General features: G+C 37.9%; 1 protein-coding gene across 1 annotated transcript in view; it reads left to right on the top strand.

Moving 5' to 3' along the window:
- COL26A1 (collagen type XXVI alpha 1 chain) overlaps positions 1-27,073 on the top strand; it is a 374,834-nt gene that overhangs the window by 289,464 nt on the left and 58,297 nt on the right. The window contains exon 4 of the mRNA XM_075196742.1: positions 20,322-20,383. Within this exon, the coding sequence (XP_075052843.1) occupies positions 20,322-20,383 (62 nt within the window). The remainder of the gene's footprint in view (positions 1-20,321; positions 20,384-27,073) is intronic.

The raw sequence follows: 27,073 nt of genomic DNA, 5'->3' as shown, positions 1-27,073 counted from the left end.
CTTATTTGTACACTGAAATTTAAAGTTAATATTTGTGTGCTACATGAAAAAACAGTCAGTATTTAACTTATGTGCAAAACAAAATACTAATTTGCACCCCTTGCATTGTAACATGGTTTTGTCCAGGAGACTGAAATAAGAAGTTTCTCAAGTTAAGATCCTTAATGAATCAGGCCCCAAATGTTGTTCTAACACCAAGATAGATATAGAACCACCTGTCTCTAGAGGTTTATGCTGACTAACCTGAGGCTCAGAGTCTACTGGGAACCCAGATCTTTGCCAGGTGCAGTGACAAGAAAACCTGGTGAAGACATCCAGCTTGCCCACTTAGGCAGCATCAGTCTCACTGGGCAAGTCTCAGGAATAGGTTTTGTCAGGACAGGTCGGCCTGGCTCATAAACGAGAAGATAAGCTTAGATCCGAGTAAATGGAGTTCAAGCGAGGTTAAAGCTAGTCAATATTCAATGTAAAAATGTTCACTTTAAATACTGTTTTGTCTCATCATGTACCCACTTTTGCGTAAGTACACCCAATTTTAATGGGAAGCACATGGATTTTCATGCCATAAATGTTGTGTTTGTGAAGGTGCTAAGTCTGTTCGGTCTGAAGGGACTGATAGGGCAGATTGGTGGGATTCCTTTCTGAGGGCAGGTTAGGTGCATGAGTCCACCTACTTGTGCGCTCACATACAAAAATGAAGTTTCAAGACAAGGACAAGACAATTTAAATCAGATAATGAAGTGTAGAAGGTGCATTAAGGTAAGCATGCTGCTTTGTGGGAGAGTTCACAGGCTTTTTCTCACCTCCAAAGAACTTGATTTTTCCACCTCCACTAATGTGAGATTGGGCCTCATCCTGTATTCTCCATGGGACATTGTGTGTGTAATAAACACACAAAAGACACGTAGAATAAAGACTCAATGTCCCCGCAATCTCATGATTAATTTAAAACATAAATGAGAGTAAATCAAGGAGCATTTCAGGAGAAAATCTGAAAAGCTTACATTAATGAAGGAGTTGTCTTATACAGGTATTAGGTCGCATTTCCAAGTGGATCCATAACCCTGACACATAAGTGCTGTTTGAGTTTATGGGGCAGTTCTGGGGACCAGAGAGTACACCATGAAATGAGCTTGGTGGAAATATAATGTCCTGTTCAAATAAACAAGTAGTGCAGATCTGCATCTCTGGAGGTCATCAATGAGCCTGGTTGACAGGAATTACCCTTATTTTATTCAAACACACTTAAACAAAGGACAAATATAACGATCGCTCAACTGCTAATCATTAATTATATTTTCAATAACATATACTTTCTCTCTCTCTCTCTCTCTCTCTCTCTCTATATATATATATATATATATATATATATATATATATATATATAAAACTTGATTAGTCAATCCCAGTAAACCTGTGAGTACACTGTAGAAACTGTCAAAGAGCCCTCAAACTATGTGTTATACTGTTATACTGCTCTTTTAGTAAACATTTGACTACATTTTTGCGATGCTCCCATTGGTGTTAATTATGCTATGCTCTTGTGAGCCTCTTGTAGCTATCCAGATAATAGCTTCATACATCATTAATGTCGCTTTCCGTTTTCATTGTGTATCTTGTTGAGATGTAAACCTCCATGATAATTTCTGGGGTAAGTGGTGTGAGCAGATATATGAGCTGTCCCATTACGTATAACATAATTTGGAAAGTCTCCCTCGAGTGCAGATGTTAGAGATGCAGAGAAGAACTTTTCTATGTTGGTCACAGAGGTGTTTCACGTCTGGACCACTGCAGAAGCAGGAACACCCATCATTGATGTTGTGGAGACGAGACCCATACCAAAGTTATGATGTTGCAAACCATGATGTAATGCCTAACAGCGACTCTGCCAGCAGCACTACATACTTGTTACATAACCTGTCGTCAAGGATCCCAGTCTCTAGGTCAATGACCTAAGTCAAATTGCATGTCTCTCCCTTTAATTTTATAACCGCAATATCAGTATACTTTATTCCCTTTAGACTCTGCCATGTAGGCTTAAGTGCCAGTAATATCCTGCCAGGAGTCCACCCTACTGGTGACTACATGAAGGGTGGCTTGGAAATCCTCAAGACTAAAAAAAATACACAGGGATATTATATTACGTGTAGCCATGGAAATCAAATTGTAAAACATGCGTCCCAAAATTTGGATTCTGGAAAGTTTCATGTGGTTCTTCATTATAAGAAACTTTTGTAATTGGGGTTTAGGGGGATGGATAAAAATGTTAAGCGCATACCAATAAAATGTGCAACTGATTTCTGAAGGACTTTGGATGAAAACAATTTAATTTAAAAGCTGTAAGTTTACATTGGTTCTGTAATTTCTTGGCATAATCTTTTAGAGCTGGAAAATGATGAAGAGATTAACTAGATTTATGTTGGCACGGCCAGGTGTGTGCTGGCATGTAAGTAGGTCATAGAAGGAAAAGAGTCATTACAAAAAGCAAGCTTATGGTTTTTACCAATTACCCCAGGCCAAAGATATTACCTGGTCCTCTAGTTCAACAGGGACATGCTTGTACTCTCCGCCAGTGATTAAATGACCCTAATTAAAGTCATAGATTTCTATGTAGTTTTGCTCAAAGAAAAGCAAATGTCTAACTACCCAGTGGCCTGTATAATATATGCAGGTATAAATACTTATGTGTGTGTATATATATATATATATATATATATATATATATATAGATAGATAGATAGATAGATACATAGATATGTGTGTGTGTGTGTGTGTGTGTGTGCATATACATATATATATGCTATAGATTATTAAAATAGCATTTCCCTAGTGTGTTTAATCATGGAATTCATTACTTTGTGATGCTTCATCTTGCATTTTGTGGATTCATGCTTAGGGATCATATTCAAGACATTTTAAATGAAAATGTTAGCTGTCTTGGTGTGTTTTTCTCCACTGAGGACTGATTGTTAATCTTTCCTAATTCCCACCTTTAGGTGCGCTTGCCAGGATTTAAGTACAGAAAGGCCACTTATGCAGTAATGTGTAACAGGGCTGTGCTGCCTGCTGGGTAAGGAACAATTTTGTAATGCAGAACTTTATTCGGGATTTTATGGATCAGACAACTATAGTAAATGACCACATCCATGGATAAGCTAGTGGATTTTAATTGGGATACTGTGGATGTAAAGAGCTGAAAGGCTGGATTGTAAGACTACAAGTAATGGTTCACACTTTTAAGTCACAAAATGCCCTAGCTTGGCACCTCATTTCCATTTTTTAACCTAAAATGCTCCAGTATTTCGAACAATGAGTGCCATTATTCATTGTGGAAAGCTATTTTTTATGCTAAGTTAGTGTAGGCAACGTAAAAATGATAATATCACTTTCAGACAAGTAGCTTCTATTTAATACATAATATTAGGCTCAAACAGTTGACAACTAATTTCCAGGTACAGTCCCAATGTGATTTGTCCCTGGAAATTCTCGTCCCTGCTTTTTTAGTACTGACCAACCGCACAATAAAATATCTCTCTTTCTGCATGTTAGATGTATTCTTATTACATATGCTTCATTAGTTAATATTTCTTGAAGGGGAGTATTTTAAATGCAAAGAAGTACATTAGAATCATATTCAGCATCAAATTAAGTATACATGATAGTATAGTATTGTAGTGCCCCAAGATCCATTGAGACAATATTATGTGTGATGTACTTGTTCCTTAACATTATTTTAAAATATAACCAAATATGACATACATATTTCCCAATACAACATGGTACTTGTAAGAGTTGGTTTACAACATCTGGTAATGTCTGGCCCACCCATACAGTAATATTGTTTACACCATCTCCCACATCAAACTCTATTTTGTGCTACCTTCTCCACAGGTGTTAGCTATGTGTGTGATTTAATCACTAGGTGATGTAACCAGGATAAAGGCATCTTGATAATGATGTCACAATGAAAATACATATAGGGGCTCATGCAGAGTTGGGCGTATGCTTGTTTGGTTTTTATCGCAAAATACAGAAATTTGTACTATAGATGGCCACAAAAAAGATATATGCATAGGTCCATAGGTAGATTTGGTACTTGCGTCTCCTTATGTTTGGAGAGTACAGTCAGGGTGTGTTTGTGTAATTGTAGATGGATATACTTCTTTCAGAAGCTGTATCAATATTGTGTGTTCTTGAGGGCTGTTATAAATACACACTGATGATAATGGTGATGGCGTTTGCCTGCGCTAGGTAACTGCTTCTGATTGACTGATTGTGATTACAAATCCAGGGGCAAATGCAGGATTTGTAGAGGGGGGTTTCCACACCACGCTGCCAGTGGGCGTGACCAGCATGCATGGGGGCGTAGCTATCATTTTAGACAGTGCTTGGCTGCTCTCCTACTCTTCCTATCCCCATAATAATATACATGGGCAATGCTGCGTGGACAGGGTCCAACCACCTCAATAATACAGTGCCCCAGGCTTGGAGGGGGGTTCCAGGCACTGGGACACTCCCTGTGCCTAGAAAGCCCCTTGGGAGCCTAGGAGATCATCCACTCTTTCAGGAGTCTCCTGGACATTCTGGGAGAGTCAGCCAGTATGAAAATAAACAGGAATAAAAGGTACCTTTATCTATTGTGGCAATAGGGGCAGTGTGCCATATACTATTAAAGAAAAGACTAATAGTTCCCTTGGAAATTTTCAGGCTCAGGCTCCAGACAGGGTTAAGTATGTACACTCTTCCACACATACAGCACAGGAACACAGGTGGAGCACCTGGGCGCAATTAATTATGGGAACAGCTAGTGTAGAGCTTTGGAGGAAGCTTAAATAGCTGGACTTGTGCTGTGGGTGGTGCGACCAATGCTAATGAGTGACCGGTGTGCAGTTAAGGGACTAACTGTCTAGTTAGCGTTACGGTCACATTACTTTGTAAATATTTTTGGTGTGTTTCCTGAAACTACTACAGTAGCTGTTTATATCATCCTGCCATGCCTGAATAAAACAGCAAAGCGGTTCAGCAAACCTGCGTCAGCAGCATTTGTTTGGTGTGCTTGTCACACTATTTGTATATGCATTTGTTTATGTTTATATTTTAAATATTTACGTATAAGCAACATTTTGCTACCTAAATATATGGTAAGAAAGGTGTCTGTTGTAGGGAAATTTTTATTTGCTTTCTTCCAACATTGAATCCTCCTCTTGTGTTTGCCCTTAAAATGCATCCTCTAAATAAAAGGAATGTACTAAAAATTTGAAACAGCCAAGAGTAATAAAATAAACAATCAATACTTAGGAAATACAAATCTAATAACAAAATTGACAGATCAGCCACAACATTAAAATCACTTGCCTAATATTGTGTAGGTCCCACTCTTGCCGGCCATAATAGCTCTGACCTGTTGAAGCATGGACTCCACAAGATCGTTGAAGGTGTCCTGTGGTATCTGGTATCAAGACGGTAGCAGCAGATCCTTTAATTCCTGTAGTTTGCAATGTGGGCCTCAATGGCTTGGACTTATTTTCCCAACATATCCCACAAATGCGTGATCGAATTGTGTTCTGGGGAATTTGGAGGCCAAGTCAACACCTCTTTGTTATAGTCCTTAAACCATCCCTGAACAAATGCTGCAGTATGGCGGGGTGCATTATCCAGCTGAAAGAGGCCACTGTCATCACGGAATACCGTTGCCATGAAGGAGTGTACTTGGTCTGCAACAATGTTTAGGTGGGTGGTACATCTCAAAGTAACACCCACTTGAATGCCAGTAGCCAAGGTTTCCCAGCAGAACATTATCCAATGCGTCATGTTGCCTCTGCCTGTATGTCTTCTTCCCATAGTGCATTCTGAAGCCATCTGTAGCTCAGGTAAATGAAGCACACGCACTCAGCCGTCCACATGATGCAGAAGAGAACTTTATTTATCAGACCAGGCCATCTCCTTCCATTGCTACATGGTCCAGTTCTGGCACTCACATACCCATTGTAGGTGCATTCAGCGGTGGACAGGGGTCAGTATGCGCACTCTGACCAGTCTGCAGCTACGCAACAAGCTGCGATGCACTGTGTGTTCTGACACCTATCTTAGCTAGCATTCATTTTTTCAGCAATTTGTGGTACAGTAGCTATTCTGTGATATTGGACCAGACAGGTTAGCCTTTGCACCCCACGCGCATCAATGAGTTTTGAGCACCCATGACCCTGTTGCCAGTTCACCGGTTGTCCTTCCTTGGACCACTTTAGGTAGGTACTTACCACTACATACCGGGAACACCCCACAAGACCTGCCATTTTGGAGATGCTCTGACCCAGTCGTCTAGCCATAAAAATTTGGCCCTTGTCTGCTTTCAACACATCAACTTCAAGAACTGACTGTTCACTTGCTGACTTGACAGGTGTCATTTAATGAGATGATCAATGTTATTCACTTCAGTTGTCAGTGGTTTTAATGCTGTGGCTGATTAGTGAATATTGCAGGTGGCACTTCATTGACAAGATCTTTAAAGAAAGAGACAATAGATTTATTTCAGTAGACTGTTATGTAAAACAAATACCGCTATGAGGTTATAAAAGTCAGCATTCCCTTTGTGTTGTCTGCACAGTGCACTGCCCAATATACAGCAACTTAACCCGGACAAAAGTAAGCCTCACGCATGTTGTGAAGAGTACAAAATCTGCTGTCCGTGGCTTACTGTACCAAACAGAAAATCAAAGCATTTCCTGTTTAGTAAAATGTGACACTGTCAATAATTTATAGCCTTAGAGAATCAATTTACTAAAACATTAGGTCACTTGTTATTGTTTCTGTGGAAATAATCATCACAACGTGTTCTGTAAATATACTGTCACAAACACACAACCCACTAAAATACAGAGAAACAGATTTTGATAATGGCCGCTCAGCCTTAGGTAAAAGTGCTTTTAACTGAAGCTGCTCAAATACATATTGATATTGGGTCTCATATTAGTAAATCAAATTGATACCGGCCACAAAATAATCAGCAAGCCCAATCATTTTCAGATCAAATCTGACTTAAGATCCAGCCACTGGCTTGAGAGCTGATCATCTGGATGAGCCAATGTGACCACCCACATTTATAACCAAGTTAAAAACTAATCCAGCTGCTCACATGCGTACTGAGAGTCGAAGAACTTTGAGCAACCTGATTCGCCTATCTGTGGCTAGCATCACACAGGACAGCCATGCAAACGTTTTGTTAATATGAAGATTGGGCAGCACGGTGGTTTGGTGGTTAGCACTTCTGCCTCACAGCACTGGGGTCCTGAGTTTGATTCCTGACCATGGCCTTCTCTATGTGGAGTTTGTATGTTCTCCCCGTATTTGCGTGGGTTTCCTCTGGGTGCTCCGGTTTCTTCCCACAATCCAAAAACATACTGGTAGGTTGATTGTCTGTTATCAAATTCACCCTAGTCTCTCTGTGTGTATGCTAGGGAATTTAGACTGTAAGTGCTGCGGAATAAGTGGTGCTATATATATATATATATATATATATATATATATATATAAATAAATGATGATGCTGCAGATTATTCTCTGTTAATATGATGGTGTGGTTGATTGTTTTCTGAGATCACAACTTCTCTGTATGTTTCTATTTCAAAAACATGAATGATTTCCACAAATGGTGCCACTGCTAGACAAAGGAAGAGAATAGTGAGCAGCTGCAGTGGGATAGAGAAGTTTCCTTATCTTTTAGTACATAGGTCATTTATAAATATTCTAGAAAGCTACAAATATGGGGCCAAATGTAATTCTTCTATATTTTTAAAACAAAAAACAGGGACACCTAAGAAACAAAGTGATTGCTCAATCCATTAAAGCCACACTTTGCATCCTGTGAGACGTAATGTTTTGTGGGACAGTTATGGTACCATAGGAAAATAATAATTTCAATCTAGTCATACAACATTGCTGAATATGTTGGTGCTAAATAAAGAATAATAAGTTATATCATGGAAAACCACAACAAATTGAAGCCCTAGCAGGGAGTAACAGAAGAGTTAAGCTTGGCCAAGGTATATGTGCGATTTTCTTATAAAAACAAATATTTTGTTTTTAGCTGTTTGAATAAATCTGGCCCACCTCCTGGTGAAACAATGGCAGAACCACATGGATTGGAGGTGGTGAGGATGGATCAGAAAAGAATAGCCTGGTAACTGTAATATGCAAGCTAATTACTAGTCATATAAAACTGCAAATATGTGTTTGTGAATTAATTCATAGTATTAGCTTGGTGTGGCTCATATAAACTCTGCATCCAACCATTGGTTAAAACCTAAAACCTGAATCTGAGGTCTTTGATATCTCTCTTTAAGGTTTTATCAATAACATCTGTGATATCTAAGAACAGTGATATGCAACAAACAAATGTCTCAACTGTGGGGGCTAGAACAGCTGGGATAATTGTGAATGAAGGGAAATAAGTATACAGGAATATGTCATACTATATTTTCTCAAATATCATACTTACAGGAGTCATGTCTGGTATGCAAATGAAGGAAAAAAATGACCTGTTGTGTAGAGGTAAAATTATCTGTGTAGGACAGTCTGGTAAGAACTTAGACCAGTGTAAATAAAACCTAACCTGAAAGGTGATTGAACAGAGAACATAAACAACTAATGTACATCTACACAATCTAGCAGATTTGTTAACTTTTCGGGAGTCAATTTTATATTGAGATATGTCCCTTTATTTCATGCTTCTTCCAGCAGGTAGGAAATGATCATTAGTAATGTATCATTTCTGTTGTTTTATTCCTCTTTATTTTAAAATAAACTATTCTATTATATCTTTGTATGTCATTTTGGTAATTATTTTTACCTTAAGCATTGTGGATGTATTTGCCATATTGAATTACACTTAATAAGTTCAGGTCTCTGTGTTCTTACAAATTCACAAGTCAGACTTCGCTTTAGAAAGCTACAAAGTTGAAATTGAGGAGATCATTTGGTTTATGATAACTCTGATGAAAGTAAATTGTGATAAATTAGTTTAAAGGGAGAACTGATTAAGAATGTCACCTCTCCACAAAAAAAACTTGATGGTCGCATAATTGTTAAGGCAAAGTTAGTGTGTGGCATAGACCGGGGAAGTTTTAATCATATTTAAGCAGACCAGGTGGTTGTTTTTGATTAACTCTTTGAGACACAGGTCACGCAGATTCAGGTGAGTTCGGGATAGTAATAGTAGGATATATGGCTTACCTGTAAGAAAGATCATATTTCAGGACTGACAAAATAGCTGCTTTAAAGCTGGGAAATTGTTCTTTGTAGTCAAAGAAACTTTTGCAATAATGCACCTATATTTTTCCTTGGCATATTGTAGCATATCCCCCTCCTTCTTGGTGATCTCTACAGCATTTGTCACCCTATACCACATTTGAAGTTGACCTACAATGAGTGGATGTCATGTTTTTATGACATAGAATCTCTTAAATAAGTGCTCTCCAACTACTTTTTAATTGATTTTAACACTGAAATTATATGTGTATAAAACATAAGTGATGTTTATAGTTGTATAAACTACTGTAAATAATGTCTGTATAAACAGTTCTGGTGTCATCACTTCAGTGTTCATTTGGAAAAGCTGTGTCTTATAAAGAATAATGCGTCCCTTACTGTAAATTATTACAGATATTAGAAGTCACCTTGGATTTGGGACCTATATTAAAGCGCTCGGTCGACATTCTCATGCTTTTTATGGTCACAGACTCCTCAGTGATTCCAGGGTTCTTCATGGGCTGTAGCATCAAGGTGGAGGAGGAGGATGTCAGTATAATTTACATTATCTCATATAATTTAAATAATCCCAAAGCAATTCCTTTGCTACCCAGCTGGAGCGCTAAACTCAGTGATCCCTTTGCACCTATTGCCTCTCACTTCCCCCTCCCTCTAGAATGTAAGCTCCCACATGCAGGGCCCTCTACCCTATGTCTCTGTTCTGTCTGTTATGTCGTCCTTGCTTGCCCCTGTCATGTCTTTTCTGCATGTTATGCAATTTGTTCTGTTAATTGCATTCATGCCTTTATTATTCTGCTCAACTGTACCTCCTGTTGTTATGTATACTGTTATCAAGTATGTCATTTATATATGATTATGTCAGGCGCCATAAAATATGTGGTGCCATATAAATAAATGATGATGATTATGCTACATATGCTATTCATTGTCATTTTAGAAAACTTTGCAAAAGTTACTTAAGGCTAAATACACGTCGGGATCAACTACCACAAAACATTGCCCTTGGCATGTTTAAAACTTATTTTACATAAGTCATACATCATTGTTTGTTTCATGGATTTAAAACGAAGGGTTGTAAGGATTAGCTTTTAGATGAAGCCTTTTTGTTATAGGTCATTTTGTTATAGGTCAGGGTCTTTGATTTATTCAAGAAGGTAATGGTTTGGAAGTAAATTGAGATTAAAGGATATATCATGCTTTTGTCAAAATATGTAAGATAATGAAGTATTTAATTAACTAATGAAGCTATTAGTTTAGTCAATGTGGAAAATGTGAACGTGGACTCACAAACTGTGTTTACTTCATTGCCTTTAAACTATTTGAAGTTCTTTTTACAGTGGTAGCACAAAGTAAATTATCTAGTTAGAGCGTAGCTGTGATAAATCTGTGTACTGCATAAATGTTGCTGGAGTCTGTGGGTGGCACAAACAGATTTGAATTTAATTTTTTTTTTGCATTTTTATTTCAAACGGGTTTCCCTGGTACTTGGCAATGATAACCTAGAAACATTATCTCAAAAAAAGTTTATTTTAATCACTCCATGGCATGTTTCCTAAATCCACATGTAAGAGGCTGGCATAAAGACAAGTTTCATATTATATGTCCTGATGCACTCATCTCTCATTGACTGCACCACTGGAGAATATCTTGTTAACAGTCTGTCTTAAGTGTTTATAGTGTGCCAGACAGAAAATCTGGAATAACACAGCTTGGAATTTTTCTGTGCCTACGCTTCTAGAATAATTAGTTACCATTTAAATAGTCTGTCATACTTCTTACCAAACTAACTAGATAGATTTGAGTTTTGGTTTTCAGAGCTAAACATAAACCATACTTATCTACTCTCCCAGAATGTCCGGGAGAGTAGACCACCCTTCCTGATCTTGCTTCACTTGCCACTGACGTGGAGCGGGCAGGACCTTAACTACGCTATTCAATACAAAGTCTACCATCATAAAGCCCACACCGTATGAGGACACACATAGCATTGTTACGCAGTGGTTTTGGGACAGAGATGAAATTATGGAATCTTACAATACTAGCCACACTGGCTAGCTATATGAAGATCTTCTGGAGCAGTCAGGCGAATTCCAAATGATCCTCCATTTTTTTATCTATGTTCCCAGAGCTTCCAGCAGTATTTTTTTCCTACATTAATAGAGATTTGTAAATATATAATTAAGTGGTTAATTAATTTGTTAATACTTTAATTATGCTTTAAACACTAGTACTGTTTCACTAAAATAATTGCAGGAAACGATCAATATTCAGAATAATCACGCAGTGTTAACAAAATAATTACCCACTCAATTAAAGACTTTGGAATCTCTGATGTGAACAAAAGCGATATACAGTGCTAGTAACTCCAGGTACATGGAAACACAAAAATGCAGGATCATTTGGAATTCACCTGGCAACTACAGAAGGGTTCTAACTGTTAGACTATTCTTATAACCTGACCATTTGCTTGTAGTAGAATATTTCATAGATGGAGCTTTGCAATTCATTTTAATGCGCCCATTCATTTCAACAACATGGAAACACCATTGAAATGAATGGGTAAATTGAAATGAATGAAAGCTCTAACATTTTTAAACATTCCTGGTTAATTCACCTTTTTAAAATTGAAAGATGAAACTCAATGTGATTCATAGTGATTTTGAGCATTTTATAAAAAAATATAAAATCTTTCTACTTGCTCATTCAATTCACAACCTCACATTATCTCACTGCCTCTATCACAGACGGCACTACCACAATAACATGAATGGACAGGTTATGTATTTATGCCTGTTATGTATTTTTACATATGTACATCATTTCCAAAACCAGCCTTGCAAACATGAAAAATATTCTGAAGATACTTGTCCTTTCTACCCAACTGTAAAATGATTGTTTGACACTGATATATTCAACAAAGTTTTTAATGCCACATGACATTTGAACTAGTGGCCAGTAAGATCAATGATTGTTTATCATTTACAAATATTCACTTCTATTTCGTCTGCTGAAATATCCTCTAATTCTGTATGCACTGGAACAAATTTTCCATGGTTTGTGTTAGACTTAGAACATTCATCTAGCTGGATGAGAAAAACACATTAAATAACTCCTGTCAAAAATGTTCTCAGCCAATCCTCATGTACAATATGAAAACTTTCTAGGTTATCTTTTCATGTGGTAACAAATACATATAATGTACAATTTCCAGATGTTAATCATTGTTTTTAAGACATTATTGTTCCTTATTTTATTTTATTTTAATTAAGGCAGTATTTTTTTTTAAACAAAGTAAATGGCAGCATTTTGTATGGAAACATGTGTTACAACTTTTTTAGTAACTAGGACTCCCATATGTCCCAGTTTCCCTGGACAGTCACCTTTTTTCACCTTTTATTTTCCCATAATGTAAACTCCTATTGACCCTAAATTAACAGGACAAATGGTAATAGGTTACAATAAATGTTTTGGCTTTTTGGGGACCATAGACGAGCAAACTTCAGGGCACATTGGTGTCCTGATTTTATTTCAGTTATTGCAGTCCCAGTGTGCTATATACCATAGGGCTTATTTATAAAATGATGCAGAACATGTGCTGGACCACAGTAGAAAACCAATCAGACCTTAGCTGTAATTTGTCTGATCAGAGTAGACTGCTAAAAGCTGATATCTGATTAGTTGCACTTGCTACTAGTTATAAACATTATTGCATTATGCTGTATTATTACATAAGTCCTATTATGTACCGAATGCAGAGCTGGATTAAGGCTATGGGGGGCCCGGGGCACTTTAGGCAGGGGGGCCCCTATGATGTAACATGGTTATCATTTTAGACAAACACACAGGCAATGCTGTGTGCACTGCTGTTAGGTGCACGCAGCTCTGCCTTCACAAGCAGTACAAGGTGAAGCGGGACATACCTCCCAACTGTCCTTGTAGTCGGACCCAATCCTGACTACGCTGAGACAGTCACCCAAATTCAGGACTGCCCGACCTGATTCAGGACAGTTGGCAGACTACCCTGCTCTCTCCTACCTGTTCTTGTCACTTTCTCCACCTGTGGCTGCTGGTGTCTTTAGCTCAGTTGCTGCTTGTCTGGATACTGGAATGATGGGGGCCCTATTTGGAAAAAAAAATGGGTACATGAAAATTAGAAAATTCCAACCAACCCCAGCATTAAATCAATAGTATTCCCATTTAATATATAAACATATTTCCCTCCCTCGAAACAGCCCTATCAATAAATTAAATGGCATTTATGTTTAAAAAATATAACCATTTTGCACAATCATCCACTGCATTAAATAATTCATATCCACATTTAATAATCAGACCTAATTTTCCCCAAACAGCCCCACATTCATTTATGAGCTTCCAAACCACCCCAGCATCAAATTTAAAGGTCCAATCACCCCATCTTAAATTGATAGCCCACACTATTACATTAAATTGCCCCACCATCACTCCACAAATAAAATAGCACCCATTAAATAATTAGCATCTACCTGCAATCCAAGATTAAATTAAGAACCCCCCTTCCCTCCCACATTATATTAAAAACCCCCCTTCCCTCACACATTATATTAACATAATACACCCCTCACACACACATTATATTAACATACTACCCCCCTCACACACACACACATTATATTAACATACTACCCCCTCACACACACACACATTATATTAACATACTACCCCCCTCACACACACATTATATTAACATATTACCCCCCTCACACACACACACACACACACATTATATTAACATACTACCCCCCTTACACACACATTATATTAACATACTATCCCCCTCACACACACACATTATATTAACGTACTACCCCCCCTCACACACACAATTATATTAACATACTACCCCCCTCACACACACACATTATATTAACATACTACCCCCCTCACACACACATTATATTAACGTACTACCCCCCTCACACACACATTATATTAACGTACTACCCCCCTCACACACACACACATTATATTACCATACTACCCCCTCACACACACACACATTATATTAACGTACTACCCCCCCTCACACACACATTATATTACCATACTACCCCCTCACACACACACACATTATATTAACATACTACCCCCACTAACTTTGTTTTATCTGCACGCTGTATGGCCTTGTTTCTCTTCACAAATGGGACGGCACCTGTCACGTGGTGCACGTCCCTGACAACAATAGCAGCCACACATAGGGGAAGGGGGGAACGGATTGTAAGAATCTGCAGCCAATGATAGAACATGGCTGCTCTCGTAGGAGGGGCCATCCACCAAGTAATAGAGACTTGGGCCATTGCAGGGACCGGCCCAAAATAGTCTTTTTTATTCTTCCCACCCCAGCCCGCCTCAGAAAATAGTACTGATACTGCACATTAAAAAAAAACAAAAAAAAAACACTGATAAAATTACATCAGTTTTAACTTTGATATATATATATATATATATATATATATCAAACTTATTGACATGTTATAAATGTTTCTTTCTTTTTAATGTGCGGTATCATTGCTCTTTATGTATGTGTATGTGTATAAATGTATATATATGTATACATATAAATACACATACATAAAGAGCAATGATACCGCACATTAAAATGAAAGAACATGTCAATAATTTTGATATATCTATCTATCTATCTATATATATATATATATATATATATATATATATATATATATATATAGTATATGTATATACGTAGGCACACACAACAAATATGTTATGGGATCCCCTATTTTGTCAATTATTAAAGTAATTTTGCCTCTTCTATTAAAGGTTCAATTAACATATACATACACATATTATAATATATATATATATATATATATATATATATATATATATATATATATATTTATGTGTATATGTATTTATGTGTATATGTGTAATATATATATAATATATGTTACACATATACACATAAATACACACATACATACTCCAAGTGAAAGTGGGACTTACCTAGGAACCCACGTTCAGCACAACATCCCAGACAGTCTCTTCTGGTATTGCATGTGAGGAGCTGCTGCTGCACATGTGCAGCAGCTCCATTTCGGTCATCTTAGAATAGCCTGCACCGCGACTGCTGTACATCAGGACAGCTGTCAAATTTTGCGGGGGGCGGTGCGCCTGCGTCAGGGGGGCCCCACAGCCGCAAAGCAAAAGCAACAGAATCGGATCACCAACTGACAGGTGATCCGATCAGATGGCGGCCGGCGGCGGGGGGCCCTCAGAGAGCGGGAGGCCCGGGGCACTTGCCCCCCCTTAATCCGGCTATGACCGAATGGAGCGTAACTGTTCTATATACGCAGCAACCAACTGGATTTTGGCAAGAGTTAAACTAATCTGAAGTAGACTGAATATGGCAATAGTCTAGAGTATGGCCCAAGGCACTGGTTCTTAACCATTAGTCCACCAGAAGTGACAATGCATGTAGTCATAGGTATGTTAACTACTGCAATTTTAATTGGTTGGAAAAAGATGTGGATTTTGTGTTGCCATCACTGCCTTTAATCATTTTTAATATCTCTATTAACATATTTTATCAAAAGTGCTGCAAAGGAGACATGGAGGTATATTTATTAAACTGCGGGTTTGAAAAAGTGGAGATGTTGCCTATAGCAACTATTCAGATTCTAGCTGTCATTTTGTAGAATGTACTAAATAAATGATCACTAGAATCTGATTGGTTGCTATAGGCAACATCTCCCCTTTTTCAAACCTGCAGTTCAGTAAATATACCCCATGGACTCATTGGGAGTTTTAACCAATTAGTAAAAAAGACATAATACACAAACACTCATGCTCACGCATAATAAATTAATCAACGGTACCAAGTGAGTTAACAGATGTAGTATTCAGTTATTCCAAATAAACCCTGCTTATTTCAATTTATTTTAAAATAAAAATGCTGCATCATTAAAGTCAAAGAACATTTAAAGCAAATCGTACAACAAACTATTGAAAAGCACTAATAAGGGTAAGAATATAAGAAGATTTAAAAGTATTTTACTATCTCCAGGAGGACAGTCCATCATAAAGAAATGGAGAGGACAAAGCACAACTGTGAATTTGTCTAGAACAGGCCATCCTTCAGAATCATTGTGAAAAGAACACTTGTTAGAGAGTCAACTCAGAATCTTATTGCAACCCTGACAGAGTTACAGCCTTTCATGGTCGAGATAGGAGAAACTCAGGATTTCCAAATTTGTGCTTTATGAGAAGATGGCACTAGTTTAACATTGTGCATCATACCAAGAACACCAAGCATGGTGGGGAACACAGTACTGCTGGCTTCTCTTCTGGGAACTGGGAAAAAAATAGAGGGCAAAATTGATGGAAAAAGATATAGGCAAATCTTGGTGGAAAAACCTGCTACTTTCCAAGAGACCTAAAACTTGCCAGAAAATTAATATTCCAGCAGAATAAATGACTAGCAAATGCTACACTGGAGTGGCTTAAATATATAAAAAAAATAATTATTGGAGTGGCTCAGTCAAAGCCCAAACATTAACCCCATCGACAATCTGTGTAATGATGTGAAAATTGGTGTTCACCAACAGTTCCCATCCAGCATTATGGAACTGAAGCAATATTGCAAAGAAGAATAAATAAAATGAGCAATGTCCAGATGTGCAAAGCTGGCAGACATGTACCCAGTTGTCAATGTGGGGGTGTATATGGTGGTATGCCATATAGTCACTTCTCTTACTGCCGTCATTGTAAAACTATCAAATTCCATTCACTTAAATTCACATTACATTTTCATACCACTACTTCTACGTTTTCATACCGTCATACCGTCATGTCTATATTTTCATACTGCCAGTTCTACATTTCCACTCTGACCACTGGGTATACCCATACTAACTTAGCTGTAAGCTAAAGGTGCTTCTACCAAGTATTAAAACAAGGGGTGGCTACTTATGTCATTATGTATTGCTTCTTCTATTTGTAATTAATTAAGAAAAAGCTTTAGAGTGTCTTATTTGACATTACAGAGTATTTTGTATTGATCGGTGGTAAGAATTGCCAAATAAGTCCATATTGGTTGCTTAAGAAATTAAATTGTTAAAAATGCCAGAGAGGTTCAATCCTTTTTAAAGAAGCTGTACATTGTCTAATAAACTGGAAATATACACAGTCTAAAACACCTAATACTTTTGGAGCTGCAGTCATTGAGATATACCCAACTCTGCATGTAATTATGGCACATATCTTGGAGCAAGAGAATCGTCTTGGAATTGTTTCCTCTACCAGTGTGCACTGAGAGTCTGTAATATCACTGATGGTGCAAGGACCCTTTAGAAAACAGGTAACAGATAGCAGGGGCGCACGCAGGATTGTCAGGGAGTTTGGAAAACAGAGTGGTTGCGCCCTGACCCCCCCCCCAAAAAAAAAAGAGAGAGCAGCTCAGTTTTGGCAGCGCTGTCCTATACAGCAGCCGCGGCGCTGTCAAAGAAGCGTCTGCGGCGGTGCTGTATACAATACAGCACCGCCGCGGACGCTTCTTTGACAGCGCCGCGGCTGCTGTATAGGACAGTGCCGCTATGGTGGGCACTAGGTTAGCGCAGGGGGGGGGGGTTCTGGAAACTCAGAAACCCCCCCTGCGTGCGCCACTGGATAGTTTAGGGTTCTTACAGTGGAGGCAGCATGGTGGCTTAGTGGTTAGCACTTCTGCCTCACAGCACTGGGATCATGAGTTTGATTCTCCATGGCCTTATCTGTGTGGAGTTTGTATGTTCTCCCTGTGTTTTCGTGGGTTTCCTCCGGGTGCTCCGGTTTCCTCTCACAATCCATAAACATACTAGTAGGCTAATTGTCTGCTATCAAATTGACCCTAGTCTGTCTGTGTGTGTGTGTGTGTGTGTGTGTGTGTGTGTGTGTGTGTTAGAGAATTTAGACTGTAAGCTCTTTTGGGGCAGGGACTGATTTGAATGAGTTCTCTGTACAGCGCTGCAGAATTAGTGGTGCTATATAAATAAATTGATGATGATGATCAATTATTACTATATAGTTAGAAAGGGGACAGATTTAAAATGATCGAATTGATAGGTATTCTCAAGTAGGGTAGAGGTACACAAACATAAAACTATTTAGTTTATTTATTGGGTAGTGTGGTTTCACAAAGAATCCTGAAAGCTGATTTTGGAGTACGGAACTCATTTTTTTGCTAAATGGAACAAGTTGAAATGTGATTGTTTCCAATCTTGCCCTGTATAAATGAGGAAAGGTGGGAAGAATAATCTTGTTAGTGCCTTTTTCAGTCTTAAATATACTCTACCCTCCAGCATTTGCTTTACCGCTCTGTGTTTAGTACAAGGGACTGCATTTACTAAACAGGGCTCTGTCATATGCCATAAAATCCTGAATAATTTGTTTTTTATACATTTATCTCCAAATATTTACATTAAACAAATACAAAGATAATAAACCTCTAAATTGGCTTCACACTGCTCATGGGTTTTGCCAATAGGCTGTTATACCATAAGCCTTTGACAGAGTTTCCAAGTACCAGCTTCCCCACATTCCGCTGCAATCTAACACTGATTATAATCTGACAGGTAATAATTCTACACTGTAATAAGAGTTACAATATAATGTGCAGTACTACTATAGCACATTATGATCAGTTATAAATGGCAGGTGAGCACAGGGAAGCCAAAAACCCTGGAATTCAATCAAATGCAATATTCATAAAAACTCTATAATCTATTAGTTTTATTGCTGCTACCATTGTGTTTTGTTGTGTTGTTTTATTGTTGTACTGCTCTTCACTATATATAGTATGTCTTGTTGGAATTAATGTCATTTAGTTTGTCTTTTGTGGATATAGATATGTATCACTGAGGCAATTGATTATTGTTTCACTTTTGTCACAAATTAGGCAAGCTCACAAAAGTCATAAAATAAACAAACATTACACTAGACACCAGCTATATTTAAGGTCCTTGGCTGCAAAGAATAAAAATAGTCAAAGGTTTGGATCGACATAAAAATGAATACATGCAAATATAGTTATGTTTGCTCACAATGGACCTGATTCATCAAGGATCGCACAATGAACGTACGGTGTGTTTTATAAAAACACAGGTAAATTGGGCATACGCAGATCCTTTATTCAACTACAAGTGGATCTGAAGAAACGTTGCTTGTTGAATACGGGTCTAGGTATGCTCTGACTATATGGCAATTTAGGCAGACAAAATGCTGGATATTTACAATACATAGGTTCAATATAAAGTCCCATCAGGAATGCACAGAAAGAAAAAGTATTCAATTATCGTCACCTGTCAATAATATAGTATAGTCATTAATGAAAAATCATTAAAAATATCTTTTTTTTTAACGTCCCCCCCATAAAATACAGTTATCAGGATTTTATTAATGTCTACTGTATCACTAAGGACTTACACCTGACCTGTACCAGGTGTACGTGAAAATCATGTACCTGAGAGATGCCCGAGGCTTGAATCGGACGTTGGTATGTTTGCTCGAGCTTGTCCATTGACTACCTGCATACGCCCCTTCCCCTCCCCGATCTGCCCATGAAATCAAAGCATGTTGGAAGTTGCAAACAGATTTTGCACATGTGCAGAGTGAAAAGAAATGCAAAACTCGGTACGTGTCGACATTTATGTTCCTTAATGAATCAGGCCCAGTGAGTGCAGAGAGAAGCACAGGTCACTCTGCAGTCAGTGATTCTGGAGCTCTGTGAATTGTTTGGTTAAGACAAGAGACTCACCTCAACCAACTGTAGAATTGTGCCATCTGGCAAGGTGAGAACTTGGTCTCTGCTGCCACAGAGCATTGAGCCACCTGAGATGAGATTTTTGCCTTGTCCTTTGTTAGGAACAGCCCCAACATACAAAAGGTGCCATCTTGTCATTCAAATAGATTGTAATCATGACAGATGTCTGCAGTTGTGTACCATGTTATCAGTCAAACATACTTCTAATATACATATGTATTTATTTCTACTTTATTTATAATTTATGTATACTTTGTTTCAGAATGTATGAATTGCACAAGACTGGCAGCTATAGCAGACAGGATAAGCAACCTTGAAACCAAGGTAAGTAAGCCCGATTTATGGATTATATTCTGACAAACCCCTTCATCTCTAATATAATATGACCACTGGTCATGATTATAACACGGTTATTTTGCATTTTATTAAAATATCATCAATAAATATAAAGTTATAGTGCAAAAACATATACTAAGATTACATGTATCACATATAGAAAGAAAAGTCCTGCAGTCCTAGGTACATAATAAAGATGAGCAAATCAATTTCAAGGATCACTAATTAATTTGTGTAAAGCAGGAACCTGACCATTATTGTTCCTGACCTGCTTTATGTTTACTAAGACAGACCAAATTCTTTCCAGTGATCTTCACTAAACAGGTAATCTTGGTGCTGTCAACAGCCACCAGCACACCAGTCGGTATAGTAAACAGAAGATAAAGAAGGGATGGATGGGGTACATTTTACCTATTGAGATAATTGCAACACTTAGTATAGCGACACAAAAATTTTAATTACTATAAGCCCAACATGAAAGAAATACAGACTTACTGGCTATGAAATAGCCAGAGAACATTTCCAACGTGCCTCCTATAAATTCAGTACAAAAAATGCAAGCAGTGGGGATTGATGTCAATTAAAATGGCAACAGGAAGGTTTTAAGGGGGCAATGCCAGGACCTGTCACCTATCACTAACACTAATCCTAACCCTATTTCTAACCCTAGCCTTAATCCTAACCCTAACCCTTAACCTAACCCTTAGATTAGACTATGCAGGTGGTGGGTCCTGGCATTGCCCTCTTAAAAACGGCAATCTCACGGTCGGCATTTTAAATGACGACAACCCCCATTGCGGCATTTTCTGTACTCAGAGTTTATAGGAGGCCTTTCAGAAATGTTCTCTTGCTGTTTTATAGTAAATCTGTATTTATTTTAGGTTGGTCTTATATTCATCAGATTTTTTTGTGGCGCTATACCAAGTGTTGCAAATCGCAGTAGGAATAATGACTACCACCGGAAGGGATGAGGTACAATGCAATATACAGTGACACTTTGAAGTGCAAAATGCTGAGGCGCAGCACAAGTCCCCCTTAATGGGGTTTGTGTTTCTGAACTTGCATAGATGCACCGAGATTGTCACCAAAGCACAGTTATTTAGACAGCTGCATTTGCAGAGGTACAGCAGTGTGCGCCGATTGAATAGTGCAGTTGAGCAATAAGTATGGAGTAGGCAAAAAGGAGATTATGTTCGCAGAGCGAGATTATTGACATGAGATAAAGGGGTTAAGAGGCCACATCTTAAGCAGCATTGCTTGCTTCGCTTAATGGTGCAATTTGAAATTTGCACCAGCTCAGAGTTGGTGAGGATAGGGGCTCGTTCTTTTACTTTTAATGACATGCAAAGGAGAATCCACTTTCTAGGTGTCCTCTGGCCAATTTAAAAGAAAACTAAGCTGTGGCGGTTCTTATCACATACAATGTTACACATGAAGAAAATTAATAAATAAGGTTATAACTTATTTGTTACGTTATTTATATAGCGTCTACATTTTACATAGAGCTTTGCAGATAATTTTTAATCATTCACATCAGTCTCTGATCAATCTTACAATCTATATTGCATACCACACACTAGGTATAAATTCATCAGAAGCCAATTAGTCTACCAGTATGACTTTGGAGTGTGAGAGGAAACCAGAGCATCCATAGAAAATCCACACCAGCAAGGATAGAACATACAAACTCCACACACATAGGCCCTGGTTGAAATTGAACCCATAACCTCAGTACTATAAGGCAGCAATGCTAATCACTGTGCCTGCCGAGACTTTTGACCTGGGAGCTCATGGTAGTAATTATCATATTACATTGATCCAGTTCATATGTTCACTGGTATACTAATCATTCTGAGGCATATTTTACTGACTAATAAGCATTATGCAAAAGTAAGAACTACATGGAGAAAACTGCAGTCACTGGACTTGCTTTCAAAAACTGCAAGAGAGGAAATAAACAATAGAAAAGATTGCAAAATGAATGAAAGTGATAAATCAAATTACAAAAAAATCTAATATCCTATTTTAGCCTTTTTTCTTTGAAACATAGAGTAAGTGTAAGTAATATGTGCCAAATATTTCCAGTTCTCATATCCATAGAATGGAACATGAAAATATATAAAAACTCAAAATTACCGTCCTCATCTTCATTATTTCATCATTAATTTGCAATAACTGATAGCAAGAAAACACATGACGTTTGCTTTTGTTTAACGTTAGGTACACAATTTAGAAATGTACACAGACATTGTAAAAGTTAAATGGTTTCAAGGGACAAACATTTAAAATATTTATTTGTTCATCACCAATTGATTCAATAGGGATAAGAATGTTCAGTTTTTCATTCAAATATTCTAATGTTTAGCTAATAGATTAAGACACCATTGTTTGGGTTAGCAGATCAAGATCCCATAGATTTGGCTAGTAGATTAAGACCCCTTACTCATTGTAATTGTGTTTGAGTGATAAAACTTAAGAAGCATATAAAAAGGTACATACATACAATGGGCCTGATTCATTAAGGAAAGGAAAGCAAAACAAAATTAGTAACTTTTCACCTTGACAAAACCATGTTGCATTGGAGGGGGAGATAGATTTAAAATATGGGGATATATTTATAATTGGTTAAGACATGTCCTAGATCAACTGTCAGTTTAAAAATAATGCAAGTATTTGTATATACATACATGATGATGATGATGATGAAGTATTTGTGTCCTACAGGAAAAAACAGTATTTTCCTTATGTGCAAAATAATAAAAAAAAAAAAATTAATTTGCACCCCTTGTATTGTAACATGGTTTTGCCAAGGTAAAAAGTTACCTATTTTTTTGCTTTACTTTCCATAATGAATCAGACCCTAACATCATCAATTCCGCAGCACTGTACAGAGAACTCATTGCGGAATTAATGGCGCTATATAGATCCCTGCCCCATTGGAGCTACAGTATAAGTTCCCTAACACACACAGACAGACTAGGGTCAATTTCATAGCAGCCAATTAACCTACCAGTATGTTTTTGGAGTGTGGAAGGAAACTGGAGCACCTGGAGGAAACCCACGCAAACATGGGGAGAACATGCAAACTCCTCACAGATAAGGCCATGGTCAGGAATTGACCCCAGTGCTGTGAGGCAGAAGTGCTAACCACTAAGCTGCCCTATGCATTTGCAAATACATCTTATAAGCATTTGACATGTGGTTCAAATGTGATGAATATGTGCTTGAAATGTTCAAATGTATCATGGACAGGGGACCCCAAGACTAATGCCATTATACTAAAATAGTAAACAAAAAAGAATAAAAAACACACACACAAAAAGGGAAATAAAGTTTATTTCTTCAAAGGAAAATGACTTAAAAATCTATTCACAATGCCATCTGTGCTCTCCAAGTGCCAGGGAAATGTTATGGTTAATGTTTTGGAGAAGATTTATGATACTTGGACAACTCTGTTTACATGGTGGAATAGACGTGAACAATCACATTATGAGCATTATATGGTGTACCTTGGCTCATTTTTCACCAAAAAATAAATAAAAAAAGCAAGGGAAAGAAATTTTCTTTGGCCAGACGAAATAAAGCAAAAGATAAATCTGACTGGGTGACACTATGTGGTTTTGTTCCACGGTGCGATGAATCTCAGCTGTTGCAGTTTTACTTGTTCTTCATTCATCAATGATTGTCTTTACAATCTTTGCACCACATGCTATTTTTAAAGGAAAATATTGTATTTATAACCAGTGTTTTTCTCCTTTTGTTTAATTTTTTATGAACTATTTGGACATGTGTCTACATTTACATGTATTAAATGAGTAATAATAATAGGTAGTTACAGTTGTGCTTGTTCCTCTGTGGTAAAGATCCATTCAGACATAGCATTCAGACATAGCATTCAGACATAGCATTCAGACATAGCATTCAGACATAGCAGGCAACGTCCATGTCCACAACATCAAGAAAAAGGCTTTTTCTTTGCATCAGTAAACAATCATTTTGAGCATGACAAGTAAGGTCATGGCTATTAGCCTCAATAGACCTCAATGGCCTGGTCCGTAAATACAAGTCCTGCGATTTTTTTATTTGTTAGATACACATTGCAGCGGAGTATATCTAATGTTGTTGGGAACTAAAGGATCTTTCTTCAAAGGGGAAAACATATACAGTTCTTTGTATATACCCAGCCCTCAAAATTCCGGCCTATGTGAAACCCCCAGCACAAAAAAAGTATTTTTGTTGGGGATTGTAAAACCTCGGATCTCTGCTATAAAGCAGATGCCGTGGGGGTTATGGGAATTTGGAGTTTAAGATTTTGGTTGGAGAAAGGGAGTCCTGAGAAAACCAGGATAGATGGAGGTCATACAAGCAAAGAGAGATCCATAAGATTCATGTAATATTATCGAAAGATAAAAGTCAATTACTTGTATGTGTAAACTGACCTCTAGTTCTATTATGGCTAGTTTAGATTAAAAAAAAAGTCCTCAAAGGGCTGTGCCTGAGGTTGGGGGACTCTTGAGCCACTTCTATGCCATTAGGGTTGAGATAAAAAAAAAAAAGACTCAGAGGTCAGCTTAGATCTACCTTTACAGAAAGTCCAGGGACACCTTCCTACTTTCTGGACTAGTGAGGAGGCTAAAGTGAGCCTCATTCCGATTGGAAGAGGGAAGGTGTGGTCAAACACCGTCTGAGTTGTGGTAGTGAAACAAAGTGACTTTATTAATAACATGGTTTACACAGGAACCAAATAAGTGCAGTCAATGGTTAATGGCAAGTATAGTTCATAGAACCAGCAGGTTCAAGATAACAGGAATAACAGGTATAATGGATAAATGTAGACTCCTAGACACAAACAGTGAATTGCAGCACAAGATAGCATTAACCAGGATTACTGGGTTTAGCAGATGAAGAAGGAGACACTGGTTATCAGGCACCAATAATGAAGTGCAGATTCAGATTACCAGGTTTCGTTGAGTAGCAGGAGGATTCGGATGATCCACGGGAGAATCAAGCAAAGGAGGGTCAGGCAAGCCAATAGTCAGAAGCTGAAAGATGCCCAATAATACAAGGTTGCAAGCAGGAGCAAGGTAAAATAATCCATGGTCTGGGTCACAAGAGGAGGTGCAAAATCTAGGAACAAAGCAGGATCCAAACAGGAGTTTCACAGGGAGACCACCAGCAGCAAAGGATCTTGATGAAACGGCTTAGATTGCTGAAAAAGGCAGTCTCTTAAAAGCCAGACACAGGTGGTCAAGCTCCAGGAGTAATGATGAAGGCTTAACCCCTTGCAGCCATGATCAGATGAAGGCAGTGCAGCCTCTAGAGGGGAGATACTGAACTGCAATATCTCAGTCTTAAATCTGGTCTATATTTCCCCCCATCTGCTCTGATTTCCTGGTTGAAATGACATAGGGATGTTTAAGGTACTCAGAAGAAGAGCTTAGATTCATGAAACATTTGAACAGGGGAATGCAAGGTGCAAGATAGGTTGCATCAGATAGCAAAGCTCCTTAAACAGATTCCAGATCATGCGTACATTGACAGAGACAGAACCCAATACATGTATCAAGGTCAGTCCAAGCACTGTTATCCGTGTGGAGTTGTTGGCATGTTTATATTGCTTCTTATCACTGTACCACGCTATAGGATCACAGGCAGAGAAATGTATGCCAATCAGGTTTAGCCTGTGCAGACATTTGGATCATGCCTATAGTAAGTGTCTTAAGGCATGCTACAATATTCAGACAACATGAGATGGAGGAAGATCAAATGTGTTCATCTCTTCCAAATCTTGCCAATTTGCTTCAAGCAACTTGAGAGACTAAAATCTGTTATTTTTGAAAGAGTACATAAGGGGATAGATGCCCCGGTAGCCATAGCAAATCTTTCCTTGTCTGGGACAGTTGAGGAGGAAACAAGGAAACCAAGTAGTGGAGGATATCCTGATAGTGCATTATCATATGTTGAGGGGGAAGAATGACAAAACCATAAAAGGGAGAGTAAAAGCAGTATTCTGGGAAAATCAGAAGAAACACTGTATAGGAAAGGTAGGAGACAAAAAAACAACAACCAATAGTGCAAACAGAATTTCTCCTAATCATATGGTTTGTCAGGTTTTGATACCTGCACCCCTCTACCAGGTTCCCCATGCTAGTTTCATTTCTCAAGGTAATTTTTCAAGGTCATCAGAAAACCCCTAGCGACTTTCAGTGGTCAGAATGTCCAAAAGATTTACATTACAAATCTTGGTGGAGCAGACAGAGGAAGAATTAAGGCATACGAAGGAGGAGAAAGACTTATAGGATGATTTAGAGCAGAATTTCAGGAGGTCTCAGAGGAAGCAGAAAAGTTATTTTTGGGAATTTCAACTTAAATATAAGGTGAAGAAGGTGATAGGTGAGTTAAAAGACAAGTGAAAGCCTTCTAATATCTTATCACTACATAATAAGTTACTTTTGTATTCATAAATGTTTCATGCATCAAGTGTGACCTTGCTCATGACATGGCCTCTGATTTTTTCCTGCTATATAGTATAAGCAGAAATGTTATTTTTCCAAGAGACCTGGCTTCATAAAATAGCAATACATAACATACATATTCCCATAAAATGAGCCCACCTTCTGGTATTGTATACACTGAGGCATCCAGCAGAGTCCTTTTTAAGACTGACAAGATAACAGT

This window comes from Mixophyes fleayi, chromosome 2 (assembly GCF_038048845.1).
Source record: "Mixophyes fleayi isolate aMixFle1 chromosome 2, aMixFle1.hap1, whole genome shotgun sequence".
Classification (NCBI taxonomy): domain Eukaryota; kingdom Metazoa; phylum Chordata; class Amphibia; order Anura; family Limnodynastidae; genus Mixophyes; species Mixophyes fleayi.
Note: the sequence above shows the minus strand (reverse complement) of the source record. Positions and strands in the feature narration are given on the sequence as shown.